Source organism: Halictus rubicundus, chromosome 14 (genome assembly GCF_050948215.1).
Source record: "Halictus rubicundus isolate RS-2024b chromosome 14, iyHalRubi1_principal, whole genome shotgun sequence".
In the NCBI taxonomy this organism is placed as follows: domain Eukaryota; kingdom Metazoa; phylum Arthropoda; class Insecta; order Hymenoptera; family Halictidae; genus Halictus; species Halictus rubicundus.
The window spans coordinates 8,554,245-8,577,905 of NC_135162.1; the positions used below are offsets into that span (position 1 = coordinate 8,554,245).

General features: G+C 47.1%; 1 protein-coding gene across 2 annotated transcripts; it reads left to right on the top strand.

Moving 5' to 3' along the window:
* Window positions 1–1,797: 1,797 nt before the first annotated feature.
* On the top strand, window positions 1,798–23,417 carry LOC143360958 (uncharacterized). Of its 2 annotated transcripts, XM_076800176.1 has the most exons (3): window positions 1,798–1,896; window positions 19,549–20,734; window positions 20,819–23,417. In XM_076800176.1, exons 1-3 carry the CDS (start codon window positions 1,879–1,881, stop codon window positions 21,232–21,234), a joined length of 1,620 nt encoding a protein of 539 aa, XP_076656291.1. In that variant the 5' UTR covers window positions 1,798–1,878; the 3' UTR covers window positions 21,235–23,417. The 2 variants fall into 2 exon arrangements, with proteins under 2 accessions (XP_076656291.1, XP_076656289.1); XM_076800174.1 differs by having other exon boundaries at window positions 19,549–23,417.
* Window positions 23,418–23,661: the final 244 nt, after the last annotated feature.

Genomic DNA, 23,661 nt, shown 5'->3' on the forward strand with positions numbered 1-23,661 from the left:
TTACAATAGAAATCATAATCCTCGTGTGCATGCTATCCTATTGTTTGGAACTGTTCTTTATACGTATAAAAGCTGATCCATTTTCACTGCATACTTTCACGAAATCAAGCGTGAAAATATACTACATTTAACATATGTATGCGTTTAAAAACAGCTTGATAATATTTATGTGCAGAAGCAGTATGCGCATACATTGTTTAGAAAGCGTATTTTATTAAATTAATACGGTAATGCGTACACTTCTCTTGTTTTTAGGAAAATGCGCTTGTGCCACTTTTCCAGTCTGCTGACAATAGACACACGATTATCTTGCAATAATAATTGTGTTCATTTTTCTAGCGCAGCACGTAACTGTGCCCGTAGTTGTGCCCATTATTGTGCCCCTAATTGTGCCCGTACAATGTTCCCGTACAATGTGCCCTTAATTGTGCCCGTACAATGTGCCCTTAATTGTGCCCGTACAATGTGCCCGTAGTTGTGCCCATAATTGTGCCTGTATAATGTGCCCGTAACTGTGCCCGTAGTTGTGCCCATTATTGTGCCCGCAATTGTGCCCGTACAATGTGCCCTTAATTGTGCCCGTACAATGTGCCCTTAATTGTGCCTGTACAATGTGCCCGTACAATGGGCCCATAGCTGTGCCCGTACAATGTTCCCGTAGTTGTGCCCATAATTGTGCCTGTACAATGTTCCCGTAGTTGTGCCTGTACAATGTGCCCGTAGCTGTGCCCGTAGCTGTGCCCGTAGCTGTGCCCGTACAATGTTCCCGTAGTTGTGCCCGTACAATGTTCCCGTAGTTCTGCCCATAATTGTGCCTGTACAATGTTCCCGTAGTTGTGCCTGTACAATGTGCCCGTAGCTGTGCCCGTAGCTGTGCCCGTACAATGTTCCCGTAGTTGTGCCCATAATTGTGCCTGTACAATGTGCCCGTAGCTGTGCCCGTACAATGTTCCCGTAGTTGTGCCCATAATTGTGCCTGTACAATGTTCCCGTAGTTGTGCCCATAATTGTGCCTGTACAATGTGCCCGTAACTGTGCCCGTAGTTGTGCCCATTATTGTGCCCGCAATTGTGCCCGTACAATGTGCCCTTAATTGTGCCCGTACAATGTGCCCTTAATTGTGCCTGTACAATGTGCCCGTACAATGGGCCCGTAGCTGTGCCCGTACAATGTTCCCGTAGTTGTGCCCATAATTGTGCCTGTACAATGTTCCCGTAGTTGTGCCTGTACAATGTGCCCGTAGCTGTGCCCGTAGCTGTGCCCGTACAATGTTCCCGTAGTTGCGCCCGTACAATGTTCCCGTAGTTGTGCCCATAATTGTGCCTGTACAATGTTCCCGTAGTTGTGCCTGTACAATGTGCCCGTAGCTGTGCCCGTAGCTGTGCCCGTAGCTGTGCCCGTAGCTGTTGCCGTAGAATGTTTCCATACAATGTGCCCGTAGCTGTGGCAGTACAATACTCCCGTAGCTGTGTCCGTAGTTGTGCCTGTTGTTGTGCTCGTAGTTGTGCCCGTACCTCACCCGCTACCAGACATGTTGAGCAGCCCTGTTGTAGGTAGCGCGTGTTGATGTGCGTGTTGCAAGTTGCGTTGAGGTGGGGTTCCGTGTAATTTGGCAATGTCAGGCCCAAACGTTACGATTTGGCAATGGCCATGCCGTGGTCCGGTTCTCGACGGAATCTAATTTGCGGGTGTTATACGGCATCGAAAAGGACGCGACGTTACTATCTGCGGGGACCCCCACTATAAGCAAAAGCGTTCGTATAGGTTATAAAGGACCGAGCTCCGTACTATACGGCTGCACTCTCTCAGTGAAACTCTCGAAGGATCGTTCACCGACTACTCGTTACCTTACCTCCACGCCTGCGAAACGCGTGCACCATGAGGATTATATCTTTGGTATGTAGGCTGGCTTTTGTCTTTTCAATTTCAATTTCAATTTCAATTGCAATTCCGCTTCGGCACCGCACTCTTTCACTGTCCCTTTCTTCTGCGCCGGGTGGGTCGCGCACCATTCTTTCCATAGCGTACGCTGTACCCTATTATCAGCGGACCCAGCTATTAGACGCTCACGCGCTCTATCTTTAAACACTGTATAAACAATTGGGGGGCGTTTTTTAGTTACTTGATAGATTTGCGAAATTTTCTATTCCGTTTAACACTTCGAGTAGCGTTAGTGTTACAAACATTTTTCATTACTATTATATTCGAAGTTACATTTAATTTGTTCACATAAATCATGTTAGGAGGAACAATGAAAAACAATGGGGCGGTTTGTTTAGGGTTCGCAATTTTCATTTGGATCGAATAAAATATGTAAATTTCCGAACGTTACAAGTGTTACATCGTGATAGTCGAGTCGAAGTGTTTTATGTACAATTTGTGTTTCGCCTACAAATGCCGTGTTTGTGGTATCATCGCGCGCGACGCCTGTCGATGATTTCAATGCCGGGTCAGCAGTGACCGTACTATGCAGTGTGTTAGAAACAAGATCGTACAGTGTTCAAAAATTACGTTTACTATTATACGATGATAGGTAAAAGAATAACTATAGTATAGTATCAATTGTTTCCTTAAAAACGAATCGGCTAACGCTTATTTTACACCCTACACAATTACAATCATTGTTTTTCTCTGACTTGAATAAACAATTGTGAGAATCGGTCTATAAATAATACCGACTTCCTGAATAATTTAGTACACAAATTATTATTAATAAATCCCGTAGGTCATGCAAGTGTCTATTTCTTACGAGCAGGAGCTAGATTCTAATTAAACGAAAAATGAATCTATTGTTCTCGCAGTTGCTGCAGATAACTGTGTACCAGAGAATAATCTCCATCGGCATTTTTCCCATATAAATAACAATGTATTAAAACTCTTTGTACGCGTTGTACGACTCCTTGTGAATTTTACGATAAAATCAGTCGCAAACACGAGTGCCACCATTTTTTTTCCAAGAATAGTAAGATTTTAGACACGTTTTATTAAAAAAAAAGGGAAAATTAGAAAACAGCTCGTACGAATCTTTAAATCACTGCTCCTCCTTCACTTTCACTCGAGTAAAAAATATAGTATAATCCTCGCCTAATCAGGACAGGAAAAAAAAAAGTATAACCTAATTGGCAAAGAAGGAAAATTCGTTGAACTTAGATGGCAATAAAACAGAGTTAAGATTAATCTTCCCGAGGTAACGCGAACGAGGTATAGGAAATTTCATTCGGGGCTATAAAATTGAATTTATTAGCAGAAGAGGACCGTTGGTTAATTTCCGTTCTATTTACGCATTCCGGCTTGATGCGACCGAGGTTCGTTATGAATTAACAAGTATGTATGTGGAGCAACGATCGTGTCGCAATTTTGTGTCGCCTTTCGTACTGGCGCGTCGTCATTCATAGAAAATTAATCATAATTAACGATACGGTGTTTTCCGCCTGGTATACTCGAACAGCCGTTCTCTCCTCCATAATTCCTGTGGGAACTTTCATCAGCTGCGGGTTTCACTTATGAACTTCGCGCGCGTGAGATCGAACAATTAATTGTGTGCGAGAACACGTATAAAAAACGTGAGTAAGACTGTGATTTCTACGTATTTCTTTTGTGACGTTTGCTTGCTCAAGGGAAAACATTAATAATTCAAGTTCAATTCTACTTTTTCCACGACGTTTCCATTTCTATCGCGAACATTGTTTCTCCGATTGAAGAACAAATAAAAATTCTGTAAGAGACCCAATTATAGTGTGCCTACATTAATTATACTTATTTTTAAAGCATAACGAACAAGAGGTATATCATTAACTGATTACAATGAAAAAATTTAATATCACTTTATTTAATATTTATTATGCTTTTGAAAATAAATATAATTAATACAGGCACAGTAATTGGGTCCCTCAACGTATGGGTAGAGAATTATGACGAGTCGTTCAGGATGTTGTAATATTTTCCATAAATATTAATGTGCGCGATTACAACGCGTATTAATAAATTGCCTATAAAATTAGATTTATTATGTATATCTAATAGAGTAGAGTTCTTCGACGTTTTATCGGCGAAGACGCGTAAGAAGCTGTCCAAAGATCGACATATAGATTAACGAGTTTAGGTTGCAGTTGCTTTCACCAATTTAGTATAAAACCTGTTATTTCGGACGTTCTTTCGCGCTGATAAAAACATCGTTTAATTTCACTGTTGAAATTGCACCGTTTAACAGCTCTGTTAGATGCCCGTCGGTCACGAATGTTATAAACAAACAATGATATCGAAATCAATGTCGATATTGGTTTCTGAATTATGGGAACAATTTAACGCTAACCGTACCAGGTACAAAATGTGTCGGATATACACTTTTTTAATAAAAATTACAAGACTGAACTTATTTAGATTTTTCAGCTTTTATAATAAAATAAAGTCACACAATTTTTATAAAAAAATTATTATAAAATATAAAAAAATTGTTATGAAATAATTTATACAATTTTTATAAAGAAATTTATTAAATAATGTCTAACGGAGGCATCTTTGTAATTTCAGTAATTAAAAAATAAAAATTGTGGAACCGGTCATTTGTTAAAAAGTTGTCTTTATCGACTCAAATAATTTGTTTCTTACAATTTATTTAGATTGGTAATTAACATTTATTGGGGGATTCGCAGAATACTGTAAAATTCCAATTTTTTTCTTCCTCGAAAATGTAACTGTTTACTATACTCTATTTACTCTATACTCTATACTCTATACTCTATACTCTATACTCTATACTCTATACTCTATAATCTATAATCTATAATCTATACTCTATACTCTATAATCTATAATCTATACTCTATACTCTATAATCTATACTCTATACTCTATACTCTATAGTCTATAATCTATACTCTATGCTCTATACTCTATACTCTATACTCTATACTCTATACTCTATACTCTATACTCTATTCTCTATACTCTATTTTACTTTATTTTACCGTCGCTCTAAACGCGGTTACGTCATCGAGTTTATGGATCGATTTCTAGAGTGAAAATTGATCGATAGGCTTTTCACTTTCGTCTTACTTCGACTGGTCGATCGTAAATAACGGTGGATGGACGCGGTCGAAACCAATGCGCCGTTACAAGTTGTTATGAATATTTCATATATTCTTCCACAGTCCGTTTCAGCTAACCGCCGCAGTTTTATTCGACTCTGTCCATTGTACAGAGTTATGTCATTAATTTTTTTACACGTCGGTCCATAAACCGGACTTCATTTATTGCAACGTTCAACGTTCGTAACGAATCGAAACCGATGTCCGAAATGAATCTTCGATTTTTCGTTACGCGCGGTTTCAATGAAAAATTCATTAATAACGGGAAAAAGAATTTTACAATGTAAGCTCGAGAGGTCCGTAATTAGCTGCAGGCTGACGTAATAAACCTCGTAGATCTGTTTTATTAACGGAACTGCTGGCTTAATAGCGCAAAAACAGCGTTCACTGCTGAAACCAGTAAAATTAGAAACAATTATCACGGTTACACAGGTAACGCTGTTCTGGAACGGAGTAGCAGACACAATCATAGCCCATTAAATTCTAATTGCACGTATTAATTCTAATAAAGTTCACGGCAGAAAAATGTCCAATATATTTTGCAATCAACCACTGAATAAATATTCGCCGTTGATTTAATTTAACGTTCGATGAAATGAAAACGAACGCGATTCACCTTCCCTGGTGGATCGTGATCGAGGCAGCGGATCACACACCGGGCCAGGAACGTGCTCGGACGTAATAACGAGTCGTCGGTTTTGAACGCGTAGCGTCGTGTCGTGTCGCGTCGCGTCGCGTCGCGTCGCGTCGCGCCGTGTCGCCGAGACCCAGTTTCGTCTCTTGTTAGAAACCAATGGCGGTGAAACTGTCCGACGATAAATTGCGAAAGCGCGGCTAATACGTACGACTCCGGGGGTAAATCGCGGTTGCTTTCGTCGGGCACAAACGGCCATCGGCCATCGGCCATCAGGCATCTGCGCTCGCGTGCGCTCGCCTGCGCTCTCTACCTGTGCCGCGCGGGCACGAGCGTTTCCAGCGAGCCGCAAAAATTATCCCGAGCTGGCCAGCCGCAAATTAGTCGTTGTTAAAGCTCGGTTTACGATCGTTTTTCTGATTGCACAACGGAAAACGTTGCCCCAAGTCCCCTAATGAAATTCAAACAATTAGATCGGCGACGGCCGTTGCCACAGCACGGTGGCCTAATTGCTCGCGTCGGCCCATTTTATTCCGCCACGAGATTTTTGGCTAGCTCCACAAATTTATTTATCCCCTATCCCCAATGAAAATGGCACAGTATATAATTACAAACGAAATTAAATAAATGGTCACTTTCAATAATTGTATTTATCAATTATTTGTGTGACCACTTTTGTTATAAATCCATAAAATCCGCAGTCCGATTATAAACGAGGAGAGCATTAAAAATGATTTGGTTCGATTCCAACGGAGCAGCCAGTTTTTGTGATCATGGTAATCGCGTCCTCGTTTCTCAACAAGTCGACTAGAGACGGGACAAATAGGAAATGTCGAAATGTGTCCGGCGCGTTGCCGGCGAGGCTTTAGGAAACCGGTGTAACGCGAAACGGTACGTCCACCGGCACGGTGTCCAATAAACGGCATCTTTAGCGCGCGCGCTTTCCCATTTCAGCACACGTTCGCAGGAACAGGCTCATTAGACAGCCAGACCGAAGAAAAAGTGAGAGCGAGGATATTTAGCAGTGCGGGAAGATTCGCGATCGACACCGAAACCTATCGCACCGTGGCTCGCAACGAGTCATCGGCTCATTATGAACGTGCCGGCGTTAACAAACTCGCAACGCGGTCTTTTGCCCGTGGGTGTACAGTTATCCTAGAAATCGAGAGCGCGCGCCGACGCTGCTGTTCCGACGCGCTGCAACTCTCCGTGGTCCGCGGAGGTAATCTTGTAGCTCAATTAGATTTTAAATGAACTATAACTAATTGTGAGCGAGGCTTTCACGAGTTTATTCGCAACAGTAGCCCCCGTGGTTGTTCGATCGGAAATTATTAATCTCGGGCCAACAAGTTTGCGGTTCCTCTGATACAGAGAACGGGACCGATAAAATTTCATTGCGAGCAAATCAAATCGGCACACGGATCGATGCAATTACGCGTGAATAACAAACAAGAATAATTTCAGCTTGGTGTTGGAGGAGTTGCAGGATACGATCGGTTGAAAGCGATTCTAAATTTTCGTGCTCGAAAGTAAGAAGCCAACGAGCAGTTCGACGTGTTCAAATTAATTAATAAAGAGGCGATTCTTTATTTCGAATTGAAAGCCAGCGTCGACGCGCGATCCACGACGGGAGAAAAAGTACAGTAATCGATGGAGCGTGTTTCCGACTTTTTGCGTGGCGCGATAAGCTGATTCGCGTGGTTCTTTGTTTGCAAACGGTTGACGGCTTTCCTGGCAAAAAGAAGAAAAAAAAGCAGCCGCGAATTCTTTCGCCGTTGTAAAGATACGCATCGGCAGCTTCGAGGGCGTCGCGTTGGTGTTCCGTGCGCCGCGCCGTGCCGCGAGAAATTTTTGACACGCGTTTACCAGCGAAATGTGAGAAACCAGATACGAAACGGAGTGTGGGAAACCCGTGGAAGAAACGGCAAGAGTGAAAATGCAAGGCAAGGGTTAAACGTGGTCATGGTTGGTTGGCTCGCGACGCGACGCCAAGATACAACGTGCACGTGCAACCGACATCTAATTTTCCAATGCTTCCTCAATCGATGCCAGATAGCAACTATTTCTTTTTCTCCTTTCCCTATCTGTACTGGCCAAGTTTCCAGGCATCAGATAACAACGAAAACGCCTCGGAACAATGATTAACCGTCAATAAACCGCGTATCGTTTCCGTTGAAACGATCGAACCATCGATATCGACAACCTTCGCGTGGTTTCTCCGGAGTTTCTAAAACCGGCAGTAACGTTAATTTACTCCACACGGGAATATGGGCTATGGATTTAATGCACGATTAACGTACGCGAATACGCAAAACCATACTTATTACCATTATACTAATTATCATCGTACGTAATTGTTGCGAAAGTAATAGGCAGTTGGAAAACGAAGAACAAGATCACTTTGCACTGCTAACGCAGAAAGTTACCTATAACCAAGTAGGAAATTAAACTGGGTTTACTGTGTCTTTTATTGTGAAAATGGACGAGGGCATTACTTGGGGAGGTACTTATTTAACACTAGGCATACGGGAAACGTCAAAATGACGGGTTCTGATATTTTTAATTTACGATTATTGAGATTGTGAAGATCCATCTACGTGGAATTACTCGACAAACTTATTTCCTTAGGTATATATTATTCAAAAAATGGCTAGACACATTCCTCCAATTTTTATGAAGTAATGTATAATACTCACTTTTAATGCTCCGTAAACCTAGTGTTAACAATTAAGTGATTTTAATTCTTGTTAGTTGTTTCATTTCGGTATGATACTTCTTTAGTATGAGCGGTACAGGAAGGATCGTAGTGCTGGCTTCTAGCACCGATCCGGATGGAATGTACGAAACATTAGGGGGGATAGGACTGTGCGCATCGGACAAGGGCATAGCAATCCTAGTATACTGTATACAAACAGCACCCGACAGCCCCCCCCCGCACAACTGTCGGCACAGCACTGTTATGAGAACAGTTACAGTTACGGGCACAGCTACGGCACATTGCACGGGCACAATGTACGGGCACATTACGGGTACAATGTACGGGCACATTACGGGTACAATGTATGGACACAGTTACGGGCACAATGTATGGACACAGTTACGGGCACAATGTATGGACACAGTTACGGGCACATTGTACAGGCACATTGTAAGGACACAACTACGAGCACATAGTACGGGCACAGCTACGAGCACATAGTACTGGCACATTACGGGCACAATGTATGGACACAGTTACGGGCACATTGTACGGGCACAAGGTACGGGCACAGGTATTGGCACAAGGTACGGGCACAGGTACGGGCACATTATACAGGCACATTGTACGGGTACATTGTATGGGCACAGCTACGGGCACAGCTACGGGCACATTGTACAGACACATTGTACGGGCACAGCTACGGGCACACGGTACGGGCACATTCTACGGGCACAAGGTATTGGCAGAAGGTACGGGCACAAGTATTGGCACAAGGTACGGGCACATTGTACAGGCACATTGTACAGGCACATTGTACGGGTACATTGTACGGGTACATTGTACGGGTACATTGTACGGGCACAGGTACGGGCACAAGGCATGGGAACAGGTACGGGCACAAGATATGGGCACAAGGTACGGGCACATTGTACAGGCACATTGTACGGGCACAGGTACGGGCACAAGGCATGGGAACAGGTACGGGTACAGCTACGGGCACATTGTACAGGCACATTGTACGGGCACAGCTACGGGCACATTGTACGGGCACAGCTACGGGCACAAGGTACGGGCACAAGGTACGGGCACAAGGTACGGGCACAAGGCATGGGAACAGGTACGGGCACAAGATATGGGCACAAGGTACGGGCACATTGTACAGGCACATTGTACGGGTACATTGTACGGGCACAGGTACGGGCACAAGGCATGGGAACAGGTACGGGTACAGCTACGGGCACATTGTACAGGCACATTGTACGGGCACAGCTACGGGCACATTGTACGGGCACAGCTACGGGCACAAGGTACGGGCACAAGGTACGGGCACAAGGTACGGGCACAAGACGTGGGAACAGGTACGGGCACAAGATATGGGCACAAGGTACGGGCACATTGTACAGGCACATTGTACGGGTACATTGTACGGGCACAGGTACGGGCACAAGGCATGGGAACAGGTACGGGTACAGCTACGGGCACATTGTACAGGCACATTGTACGGGCACAGCTACGGGCACATTGTACGGGCACAGCTACGGGCACAAGGTACGGGCACAAGGTACGGGCACAAGGTACGGGCACAAGGTACGGGCACAAGGTATGGGCACAGGTACGGGCATAAGATATGGGCACAGGTAGAGGCACAAGGTAGGGGCACAAGGTAGGAGCACAAGTACAGGCACAAGGGCACAAGGGCACAAGGGCGAAAGGGATGCCCTCCTTAGGCTTTGCCGTCACACACTTTACCCACTAGTTCGGATAGAATCAAAATTGCGTGTGGAATGATCTAATCGGACAGCTCAGAGCTGCATTCCTACAGCATTCCTGCCAGGGACATTCGTGTCAACTCACCACAATAGCTGTGACAGTGCGTGTGACAAATCCATGCAACCTTACCCAGAGGGGGCGTGGCTCGGTGTCTGCCGTGGTGTGTATGCTCAGGGGAAGAAAATCGTTGCCCGTACGGGCATACGCTGAAGAGCTGTGGTGTAGACGAATGCCGAGTCCTCAACGCCCATACGAAATGAATCACGTTCACTCTCGCTGTTCCGCGCGAAGCCATATTTAGAGTCTAAACGGTTTTTCCCCTCCGTTCGTTTGGCCAGGCCCCGGTTTTCTCAACGGGAACGTTTCGCTCTTTACACTTTCAAATATTTGTTACGACCTTACGCGACGAACAATCGCTGCGCGCGCGCGCTCGCGAGCGCATACCGTTCGCGTTCGAATTCGCGGACCCTTTCACGTCCCCCTTTGCTTCCGGCGGATACATTTGGCCGGGAAACGGGACGAGACACCGTGTGTCATCTCGCATCCTCTTTCTCGTCGCGCCGAGAGCCTTATGGCTCGTAGATCTTGAGAAATGTGCCTCGAGTTATTCACCTGCCGCGGCTTTCGCGCACACGATTTATCTGGGAGACCGATCGAGGCTATGAATATCAGATTACGATGAAAACCGAAAGAGGAAACGTTTAGGAGGCTGCACGTTATTCTTGGAATACGAACGACAACTGGAAGAAAATTGTTGCCGTTTAAAAAATACGCACACAATTCACGTGCAAGTCGAGAGAAAGATACGGTGCACGTAGAAAGATTGATTCTGGACGCAGCCAGTAATTACACGTAACGAGGTGTTGTCGTACTAATCGCGCAAGAATCTTGAATGAAATATTCATTTCGTAATCCTCCTTGTAAACTTCGTTGCGATGTAAATTCGGAGGATATTCTTTGGAATACATGGTTGCCTTGTGTGCATGCAGGTTAAATCAATTGCATTAAAAAAAAAAAACGAGGAAAGGTTACGGGGACGTGTGCTAATGATACAGTGATTAGCATCGTTAATGAACGATCCAGAATGAAAATAGCTACCGCAAGGATGGATACGGATCGTATTCCCCGCAGCGTACGTGTGGTAAAATTTTATGGATCGACCACTTCCGGTTTCAGGATTTCGAGCACACGCTCCGTTAGCTAACAAGCCCGATAATTGAATAGTTTCCTATGGATGTTTGTTGCGCGCATGATCTGCCACGGACCGCTCTCCGTTTAAACGGGCCGAAGGAACGGCGGGACGTCCTTTCATTACGAAACTAATTAAAATACGTCGGCGAGTAAATTAATCTGACGGGAGTCATCGATCGTGCGCAGCTTCCGCTACGGAAATACTCGCGAGGAAAGTCTAGCCGAGACATTTTAACTACTTCCTCGCTTGAAACGCGATATAATCAAACGCACACGGTTCTCCTCGGCCGTATCTAGATCAGATATGCGTTACGCGTACGCCTAGTATGCGCCGCGGCCCGCAGACCAGAATGCAATTCGCAAAATGTGACCAGTTACCGGTGCCATGATTCTTTTTCTTTTTTTTTCTCTCCTCTGAAAGGCAACGGTTTACCTTCACCGTGAAAGCGGTCGTTTGTTGGCTCGCCGGTGTTGCCCACCCGTTGTCCGAGAATCGGTGCGCGCGCTATAGTTCGCCTAATATCGATTCGTTGCCCATTATGAAACGTCTCCAATTAATTAGATGCTCGTAACGCCGTTGGGATATTTTTAACCGACTCGTTCCCGTCGAGGAAGCTTTTGCGTTTCCAAAAATTGCAGTAAAAAAGGACTCCGTAACATATTTTGTGATAATGGTTTTCCCGATTGGCTGGAAGTCCGCGTGGCGGAAATAAATCGAAGTGATCGCGGCAAATAGGAACATTGCCCTCGGCTACTGGCTTGTTCAAACAATAGTCTCGCTTTTACTTTCGAAAGAGTAGTTCGGTACGTCTCGACCGGCCCCTCAACGTTGCCCTCTTTCTCTTTCTATTAATGTTAATGCGCTGCTCGAAAGGTTGTAAATTCACCGTGCCATTGTTGCGCAATGCGTATTTATATAAGAAAATGTTTGAGCCGAAAAGGTACGAGATCCTAATCGTTTTTTAGTCAGCCGAGCCGGAGCATGCTCGATAGCGCCACGATAAAATCGCAGCGATGCAACCTCATTTGCAAAACCAAAACCTCGTAAAACGCTGGCATAATGATCGCTAACTGAAGCTATCGCTAGCTTGTAATTAATAACCGCCCGACGAAAGCGCTTCCCCCTTTTCGTGGCAACAAAAATGATAGCTTCGATTAACCAGTTACACCACTGGCGGCGACTCGACAGCGAAAATAATTGCTGGTTCACCGCCGTTCGTTCAAATTGATCGACAATTTATGCGTTCTTGAGGGATTGCGAAATAAAATCGTTCCGACATTGTAGGCGGAATCTCGTTGATTCAGACACTTACATACCCACCTGGAAACAAGGGAACCGTGCTGAATAGAGTCTCGGAGAAGTATTTTAAGATAAGACAGGTCTACGGCGGCCGGCGCTGTTCTTCCTTTCTCTGGAAAGTCAGACCTAGAGGGCCTAGACAAGGCGTGGTAGAGCCTGGGCCGGGGCCTGAGTCGGGGCCCGAGTCGGGGCCGGGGCCGATTGCTTTCAACTAGATCGACCGAATGTGTCCGTACCTCTCACTGTATGTGACTGGCATGCTCTAACGCTGATTATAGGAGCCCTGCCTAGGCGTCACGATTTTCCCGGTCAGATGGAGAGTCATTAGACTATACACGCTTCCATCGAACCAGCCCGCTCCGTTCTCGGTAATAATGACGGACCAGGGAACTACCATGATTTCGTACGACTTTAATTGAGTCCGCTCGATGATCAACCACGATAATGCACCCACGAGAAACACTGATTTTTCCTTAACTACGGTAAATTCTCTGTATAAGTCCGCTACGCGATTCTGGCGAGCGACATATATCGGATAGGAAGAAATTATTCTTTGATTCACGCCGAACGTTGCCTACCAATTACACACTGCACGCTGGAATCGTACTCGATGGATGTCCCGAACATGGGACATACAGTAAATTCTCGATATAAGTCCACCACACCATTCTGGCGAGGGCCGTATATCGGATAGGAAAAATTATTCTTTGATTCACGCCGAACGTTGGCTAGCAATTACACACTGCACGCTGGAATCGTACTCGATGGATGTCCCGAACATGGGACATACAGTAAATTCTCGATATAAGTCCACCACACCATTCTGGCGAGGGCCGTATATCGGGTAGGAAAAATTATTCTTTGATTCACGCTGAACGTTGGCTAGCAATTACACACTGCACGCTGGAACCGTATATGAATGGAACCTACTCGATGAATGTCCCGAACATACAGTAAATTCTCGATATAAGTCCACTACAGGGTTCTGCCGAGGATCATATATCGGATATCTTTGATTCACGACGAAAGCTGCATGTGAACTACACACTGCACACACTGGAATCGTACATGACCCTAGTCGATGAATGTCCCGAACATGGGACATACAGTAAATTCGCGATATAAGTCCACTACACGGTCCTGGCGAGGGCCATGTATCGGATTTCTGTGATTCACACACAATTACACAATACACGCTGAAACCGTAAATGATCCTACTCGATGAATGTTCCGAACATTCAGTAAATTCTCGATATTAGTCCACTACACGGGTCTGGCGAGAGTCGTATATCGAATATCTTTGATTCACGCCGAACGTTGCATGTAAATTACACACTGCACGCTGGAATATTCCATGATCCTACTCGATGAGTGTCCCGAACATGGGACATATATACTGTTAGGGACAAGAAGGCTGAGAAAAAGTCTTTCTTTGAATATGATCGGAATGATATCGTGTTTGGTATCGTTTTAATCAGAAAAATGCCACAAATATATTGGTGAAGATCTCATAAAAAAATAATGAAAAATGAAAAAGTTTTGTAATTGGATTTGTAGTGGTTCACAGCGATATACCCGATCGTGTTATGTTACGAGCTTTTCGTGGCACCCTAACGGGGTATACCCCGCGGTGATGTGGGTCGTTCAGGGACATTTAAACGTTAGGCTCGTAGGGACTTATATCGAGAGTTCACTGTACTCGATTTCCTACGATGTCAGTCTAATCTCTTCGATGAAAATTTTCCAGGAATTGTGACCACCGATTCTACATTGCTTTCTCGCCACTGTGCAGAAAGAGAGAGAGAGGGGGGGGGGGTAAGAAAGAGTGATAGTGAAGTTTCTATCGATCAGTAGACCGATCGCAAACTTCCTTTCAGATCTCTTCTCTCGCCGGCGGTAGCCTTTATGGCAGTCGTTTGTAGTAAAGATCTGTTTCCTCGGAGGCTCGAAAAGTACACTGAATTCAGCGAAGCGCGAAACGAAGCGCGAACACTCGTTCTCGATTAGGTTCTTGTCTCGGATTTCTTCGACCGACAAACCGGCACTCTTCGATTCATCTTAACCTAATTACCGGAACCAGCTGTTTTCTAAATCGTCCTAAATTGAGAGAGCCTATCGAACGAATCCGATCGACGCTATCCGGGTTTTCAAATTCGGCGATGACGTGAACGACCGTGCCGGAAGGGAGCATACTTTTCTCGCGTAGCCAATGTCCGTGGTCGAGCGACCTTCGACGGTCTCGCGCGGTTACGAAACGCTCGTTAATCATGTAGAAGTCGATTCTGGACGTTTCGTCAGCGTCAGGGGAACACGCTATCCGATCCGAAGAAAGGATAGCCGCATTTTATCACGGGTCGGTTGGAAATTAATCGGCGCACGCTCGGGGAGCATGATGCATACGGTATCGTTCGAAAGTCCCGCGACGACGTGTACCTCCCCGTCTCAAGGACAAACCGTATGCCAAAGCCGTCTCGAATATTCCGACAGACTCTCGCGTTCACCGTCGTCGATCCGGCCAGGTCGATGTCGATATTATCGTCGTCATCGCGGAACTCGATATCGATCACCATAGCGCGCAACCGCCATCTATGCTGCGGTGCCATTCCGCTGGTTGAATTTTTCCATTTCGATACGAACCCGCGGAGAAGCCGAGAGAGCCGGGACTCGCGAACGTGGAACGTTATTAAACTGTTATAATTATGTCGGCCGTTACCGTAGCGGACGATTACCTAACGTCCCGACAACAGAAATTGAATTTCCAAGCGGCGGCGACGCGAACGAAAGCGTTCCATCGCTCGCAAGGTTCTTTCGCCCCGGGTTATTTAATGTTTAAATTACGGACCGAGCAAATAAATCGGCAAGTCCGCGGTGAAAATTCATACGTAACGAGCGGGAGTCACCGGAGCAGTGAGAAAGAAAGAAACACGACGGAATAACAAAGTATTCGTATACAGGGTGTCCCAGCTGATTCCTGAGATGATTCGAAGCAACTTTTTCCTTTGCGAAATTGTTCTCCGCCGCTTCGTTTTCGAGTTATCAACGAAAAACACGGACCAATCAAAGCGCGGCCATAGCGAACGGTCTCCGGCTCGGCCAATGTCAACGCCCCGCTCAGCGGGACCCGCCCCCCAGGCGGAGTCCGTCCGCTGTAACCTCGCCGCTGATTGGCCCGTGTTTTTCGCGAATAACTCCTTAACGAAGCCACGGAGAGGATTTTCGTAAAGGAAAAAGTTCCTTGAAATCACCTCAGGAATCACCTCCAGGTTTTCCGACATTTTTGGGACACCCTGTACAACGAAAGAATTGCTTCCCTTCTTATTCGTCATCTGGGAACGTAACCGTTCTGGTACGCGAGCGTACGAGTCCGAATAATTAAATCGGGCGTCGGTTTCCGTAGGCTTCTGCGAGGTGTGTGCCTCGGTTTTATGCAAGAATTTTCTCTTACGTCGTGTGCCGCCGGCTGGTTCTACGCCTGGTTCTATTATACGTACCGCAGCATTCCAAAACAAGGCATCGTGTAATCGTACACGCCGATATACATATATATATACATACATATATACACACACACACACACACACACGTCCCCCTGGAACGGAAACTTGAGAGAACCGCCGCGCCGCGCCGCGCCGGCAGACGCGAGGAAACCGTGTTACATGCTCAATAATATACGAACACGCATTAAGTGTGAAAAATGATCGCGGTCGTTTTTGCCGGTTCTCTCGTTCCACTTAGGGAACTTCGAAAGCCGAACAAAACATCGTGTTGAGAAAGAGGCGTGCAAGAAGGAGCGAACGCGATATACTATGCGATTTCGTCTTCGCGGAAAAAAAAAATCGTGATGTTGTTACGTGACGATGAAAGGGAAACACCGGGCGAAAGATAGGTCGTGGAAAAAGTGAAATGCAACGAAAGTGTGGGAACGATGCAATCGAAATTTTACGATACCGGTCAGCTAATTGCGGCGAGCTTGTTATTACGTTACTATAAAATTTGAGCATTCGACACAAAAACGCATGTCGGCGGGATCGCGCAATCATTCGGATCCGTTGTATGCGATTCAGCTGCCTAAATTACTCGCGAGGGGAAATTATCTGATCGCGTTTATAGGTAAAGGCCGTGCTCGTTAATACCCGAGTCTGCGAGGAATAAATCGAGGCAGAGATAGAGGCAACGGAAATCCCGTTATAGGTGCCTCGGACTCTGCGTAACCATCGAAAGTGATAGTTGAAACGACAGTGTTTCCTGCAAGTCGACGAACGTGCAGCGATTTTAACGAAGGAATCGAGTTCAGAGAAGCGTGGCTTATAATCACCGTAACAAGCAGAATTCCGCGGGCTGTGATTCAGTGCGTGAAATGGAACCTCGAGGTGCGCAACGTTTGTCCAAAAGATATTTGGACATCGGTGGTAACAGAAAGAAGATAATAGCGCGAGGGGACGATCGCCTTGTTCTTTGTTCAGCGTGCTGTGAACAGAGAGGCGACAGTCGGGAACTTTTCCTGTGGGGCGTCTCGCGAGCCGAGGTGTATTGGTACGGCGTGCTGCGGCGTGGCGCGGAGTTGTCTTTTGTGCGAGCATTTGCTCTCGGCTCGGTTCAAGGAGATCCAGAAGCGACGGTGTGGCTCGCCGCGCGGTGAAACAGCGCGGCACAGCGCGGCGAGTTACGACGCTCTGAATCTGAATCTCTCACGGTAAGCACGCCGTGCAGCCATAATCCTGCCTCGCCCCGTATTCGGGTCAACCGAGTAGTAGAAATTACGTAACACGTGTGCGCCGGGGCGGTTCCCACTGACAAGAGTCGCTCTACCGGAAGTCGGGAGCACGTCTTGCCTGCCATAAGGACACACGGCCGTTCTATCGGCCATGGGAAATCCTGCTTCCAATAGGAAAATCCTCTCGAGGATGAATCGGGCAGGACCGAAAGTATTACAAGGAAACGTCCGTCCATCGGCGGACCGTGCGCGTGGAAATCGAACAGCCTGATACGCAAATGATCCAACGCGGCAGAAGACATGTTAACCCGTTTGCATCATTAGCTTGTACAGGGTGTTCAAAAGGAGCATTCAATATTTATATGGTGTATAGGATACACTGAGTGAAAAAGCTTTGGTAAACACATAGGTCGAAAGGTCAACCGTTTCTGAGATACAAACATTTTTGCTTGCTCACTTCGTGATTCGTTTACTACTGGCCTTCTCATGTTCACCAGCAATGGAGGTTCGGACTCTCCTATCCGCTTCGCGTCGTTTATGAGAAATTCAGCTGGTTTGATTACGTTATAAAGATATCCGGAACTAATGCTACAAGGACGTCGTGCTTTTCTTCTTTCGCGTCCCGGCGCAACAAGTGCAGTTACAAGTCGTCGTTTCAAGTACGTTCGTTTCTCTTTTACTTTTACCTCGCGTAAAAGAGGAACAGCGAGTAATCGTGGAACTCGTGCGAATAGGTTGCGTGGGCATTCGGTCAAGATACGACGGACTTAAGGGGGCCGGCAGGCATTTGGCTTTGACTGTCGCGCTATGTTACGCTATGCCTTTTTTTCTAGACATTTTACGTCTTAAATAAGTAAGTAATCAATTAAAAATGCATACCACCGTGTTTGTACATGTCTTTGCTATGTCTGTATAGAGCCCTTTTGATGAGGTAGAAATTCGCAATTTGGGCTCTATACAGACATAGATTGGACTTTTAGGAAACACAATTGACCACTTCTAAACTGCTCCTTGCAATATTGAAGCGATAGTTTGAAAAGGTTTTGACCCATGCATACGTATATGGATTTCAAACCCTGCCGGCCCCCTTAACGGAGTCGATGAAAACGTTTTCAAATTGCAGCTCGTGTCCGAATTCTCGCGCGCACAAAAATCGAAGCTTAACATTGACACTGGTCGAGTGCAACGTTCGCATGCGACGGCCGACCTATACCGCATTCTTAAATGTTCAGCGGGCTCGCTTTACATAACAAAAGCGATACTCTCGGGCGATTTTTCCGGCGAACGGAACCGATCCGGGCGAAGTGTCGGTAATACCCGAGGTTCGTAGGAACATTTCACCGGCATCGCCATAACACTTTCCTTCCTCGGTACGTCTCGGGCCGGTCGGGCCTCACGGGTGTGCATTCGCAACGGTTATGAACGTCAGGCCTGGCTCGAGCGAGCGATAAGGAATTTCGAGCCGCGCATACCATTCGCGCGTACTCGAGTTCACCGATCCGCGAAACTCGCTCTCTCCTCGCCATCTTCTGTTTCCTATTGACTATAAACTGCGCGCCGATGCAGATCCGGTTTCGTGCCTGGAAACTAGAATAACGGGCTGGTCTGCCTCTGCATTCTATCGCTAATCCGACTATTTCGATTACGACTCGTGTGACGTGATAAAGGTAATTCCCTCTCCTGGCACGATCGGACCCTCTGACCCCGTCTCGTTCCGAGCGTCTGACATATGACGCTCGCTTCCACTGGCTCTTGTCCGTGCCGCACCGGAATTTTCCAATTGTCCGGCGATCGAACCAAGACACCTACAAAAAGAAAAATTGTATAATACTCGAGGGAAATCCCTCTATCGGAGTAGGGATCGACGACGAACTGAAAAGATCGCGTGACGCGTGGAATAAATAGAACCGCGTTATTACGCGCGTGATTTCAACGATGATTATCGAAATTACACGACAACATCGGTACACGCTTATTTGTGGAAAGTTCGCGTATGAAAGTTAACGATACCTTGAAAGCTCCGAATTCAATTTAACGTATCCTGAAATTACCCGAGCAAGATTTGCTAACCACCAATCGCTGACCGCTTTATGCTACTTGTGCGGATTAATATCCTCTGGCATTTCGATTGAACGATTTCTGTTTTCGCAGGTAATCCCGATATGCTTCCTGCTGCTGATAGAGGCGAAGCGAGCGGAGATCCGACCTCGCATAGCGGAACCGCAAGTGTACTACGAGGAGGATGACAGCCAGGCGGCCGAGGACGATTACAATCCGGCGGTGTATCAGCCGCGTACCCGTGCGCTTCCTTCGCCGAGATCGAAGGACGCCCTGCACCCATCGAAGCCACCACCGGTCCAGACTATTCGCAATTACAACAAGGTCAACGACGACGGGTCCTTCACTTTCGGCTACGAGGCGGCGGACGGTTCGTTCAAGGAGGAGACTCGAGGAACCGATTGCGTGGTGCGCGGCAAATACGGCTACATCGATCCCGACGGCAACAAGAGGGAGTTCACCTACGTCTCCGGCAACCCTTGCGACCCGAACGCGCCGAAGGACGACGATGACGATCTTGCCGACAAGCCAGAGGAAGAGGATTTGAACGCGCCGGCGAACTATCCATCGGTGAGGCCGGTGCCGAGACCGGTCAGACCGACCTATCAGCAGCCAACCACCCGGGCGCCACCGACCACGATCTTCCAAACGGAGTATCACCTGGACGACGACGCCAGCCAAGAATTGGGCGAAGGCGACTACGTGAAACCGTCGCAATTGAGAGGAGGTGGCGGCTATCGAACGCCCCAACAGCAATACGTTCAAGTTACGCCGTCGACGGCTCTGTACGAACCATCGCCCACGCCCAGTCCCAACCTCTACAGATTGGCCTCATCGACGACGCAATACCAGACGACGGCGTCGCCGATTCTACGGAACCAGCCCACGGTATCCTCGACGGCCTATCAGACCCTGGAAACGACGACCCGGCGTCCGGTAACACGTCATCCGAAGCCGCAATCGGTCGCAATCACTCCCCGACCCCACGTCGCACAGGTAGCCGCCCAGTACGTTTCCCCGAGTAGCACCGAGCGCGCATCGTTAGCCTATACCCGCCCCTCGGCAGTCACTGTATCGCCCAATCTACGCACCACGACACTAGCTAGCGCATCTCACCTTGACTTTGCCGCCGAGCTCGAGCGTTACGTGAACACCGTTGGCGTGCCCGCCAGTCCCAAGCACCACGCGCAACCGTCGCCCCAACCATCGAAAGCTAAAGCACCGGTCGCCGCCGCAGATCCCATCTACCAGTCGGAGCTCGTGTACGATCCCTCAACCGGTCAGTACAATACCCAACTATATCAGACACTACCCCAAACCGTGGGTGACTTCACCCTAAGTCACAAACTCCAACCATTCGTAGCCCAGCCCCAGTCCTACCTTGGACTGCAGCAGTTGCAGCAGCTACAGCCCCAGCAGGCCCAGCGTCAGTCTCCGCTTTATAAGCAACCGGTTGCCCAGCCAGCCCAAACCGTTCCCGCTGCTGCTGTCAACCAGCCGCAGGAAGTCCTGTACAGGAAACAACAGACACAGCTATTGCAGCAATCGCAGCAGCTGTACGCGCAACAACAGCGCCGCCAACAGCAGCAGCAGCAACAACAACAGCAGCAGCAGCAGCAGCAGCAGCAGCCGGCACATTCGCACAGGCTCCAGCTGCTCGAATCCCAGACGCAACCCCAGTCCTTCTACTATGTCGCACCCGCGAGGTCCTCCAACGGTGCACCCCTTACCGCAAGTCAAATCGATCACTACCTTCGAGCCAGCGCCGCCGGTTACTGATCGAAATTCCAATCGTGAGTCTTTTCTCAGTATACATGAAATTCACAGGGACACCCTACCTATCTTTTTGTACCGTTCAAACGCGTCGCCGTCGCGTCGGTAGGCCCCTGGCGGCAATTGGCAACAATATCCAGCGAGACTGTGCCGTCGCCGACGAGTGCCAGGTCCTGAAAATTTCGTTGAACGTCGCTCGGGAATTTTTATAGTCGTGCGAATCCATCGGGGAACGATGTTTCTTTAACTGTTCGCTGGATTCGACGGAAGGTTTACTTGGTATTCGTGCATGCTGTTCTTGCGCATATCTAACGTAATTATTAAAGTATTTATATCTATATATATATATATATATGTATCCGAGTATTACGAAGCTGGAGATGGGTGCCGTTCTTTTCAGAGATTTCGAACGTCGTGTCTTTGATCTGCTTTTATGGATAACGTTCGTTCACGGTACGAATCGATCATTTTGGGCAGACGTTCTCAAGTGAGATTGGAACATTTCGGTTTTGTAACGAAGGGTTTGAGAGCGCCGGGTCCGGGACGCGATTTCCAGAGCATTTTTCCAGTGTTTACGTTGAAAACGATTATCGTCGAGAGTGAAAGTCAATGACTTGACGCAACACTCGCGTACACGAGATACATTACCACGGCAATTTCTCATCGCCGTCGATCCGCACGGTAACATGCTATACCGCACGGATTCCACACGGATACGCGCGGGTACACGCGAATCCACACCCATACGACCGCGAGAATATCCGTCGTGTACACGCGAACGTTTCAGACACGATCCCGGCCCACGTATACTCGGGCTTATTTGATTACAAAACACAAATACGTAGGATCGAGCCGGATAAACATTTGCTGTCGTAACGATGACGGTACGTTTTAATCGGCCGGTGATAACTTTTCCCAGCCGCGCGGGTAATTAACGACAGGCTCCCGGGAAATTAATTAGAAAATACATGTCCGCGGATCGATGGAAGTTGTGAGTTGGAGTTCGTTGGTTCTAATCATTACATTGTTATACAAATCTTCGATGAAATTTTATACAATTCCAGATCGCGATAAAAGCGATTAGAAGCATAAAACAACGCCCATAGAGTGAGCGTATGATGCAGGTAGATTACTTTCTTCGATTTCATTTCTGGTATACCGAATATCCAGTTATACCCGGTTCGAAAAAATCCATTCGAGTAATTCAGGTTGTTACCTTTTCCGGTTGGATCGCAGATTTGTCTAGACACACGGAGGTTTTTGTATTCTTGAACAGACTCGAGTAGCGTAGCGGCCGCGATCAGAATTTGAATCGGAAGACGGTATCGGGAACGGTATCGGAGTTTCGCAAGCGAGGAAAATTTTGCAAGCCCGCCTGAAGTGCGATCGGTCCGGGGCCCCGTCCTTAGAGGAGTGACTGTAACTTTCATTGGCGTGGTCTCACCGCGCAGGGACATTCTACTCGACTCCGTGGAACTTTCTATTTGCATTCCCTGTCGCGAGTATGAGAATCGATTCGAATCTAATGCATCCTACGACTCGGTCCCGTGGCGAGCTGTACACCATGCGCACGTATGCCCGCGGAGATCCGTGGCGCGATCGTAAATCGAAAGGCGTGGACCGGCGATCACACGAAACAGATTTCACACGCACCGAAAGGTTCGCTCCGGCACGGCGCGGTGCGGAGCGGAGCGGAGCGGCGCGGTGCGGAGCGGCGGTGGACTATTATAACCACCGTTTTCTCCGTTACACGGTCGCTCGGGCTGCAATTGTTAAGTTTGTTTATGTGTACACAACGGAGGAAATAACAGTAGGAAAATCTTTGCGAACTTACGGCCACGATCGGTGCACCGGTGAATCTCGAGCTACTAGACATAATGGCGGATCTAGGGCATAACTTACGAGTCTAAAGACGGCACACTCGATGAAAAATGATTGAACCTGTGAAGAATCGGTACGACATTGCGAATCTAGATGGAATTCGTAACCTTTCGTCGGCGGTACCATGCAGAAGTGTCGACACGCACTTTGTCTACTCACATTGTAAATACTTCTTCGTTAGCATTATTGTTTAGCTATCTAGCGATTTGTAACGTTCTTTTACTGTGCCGGTAAGGAAAAACGTTTCTTACGTTTATAGTTGTTTTTATATTATTTGTAAACGTGATCAAAGAAAGATTGTATCGTAACGAACGCCGGTGTGTTATCTCATTGTTTCTCTACCGGTCATCTGATTTCAGCGGCGAGCTTCGCGAATTTCAGCCGCGAAACGAAGAAAGTAAAAGCGTCCGCGGAACCGGGTAAGTACAACGAAAACACTCGACGCGCCTCTTCCGGGATCCTTGTTTTTTTGCAATTCAATTGTGTGTTAATCATTTGACAACGGGGCTTTTCGGATGGTAAATACTTCGTTCGGTGGAACTTTCTCCTCCT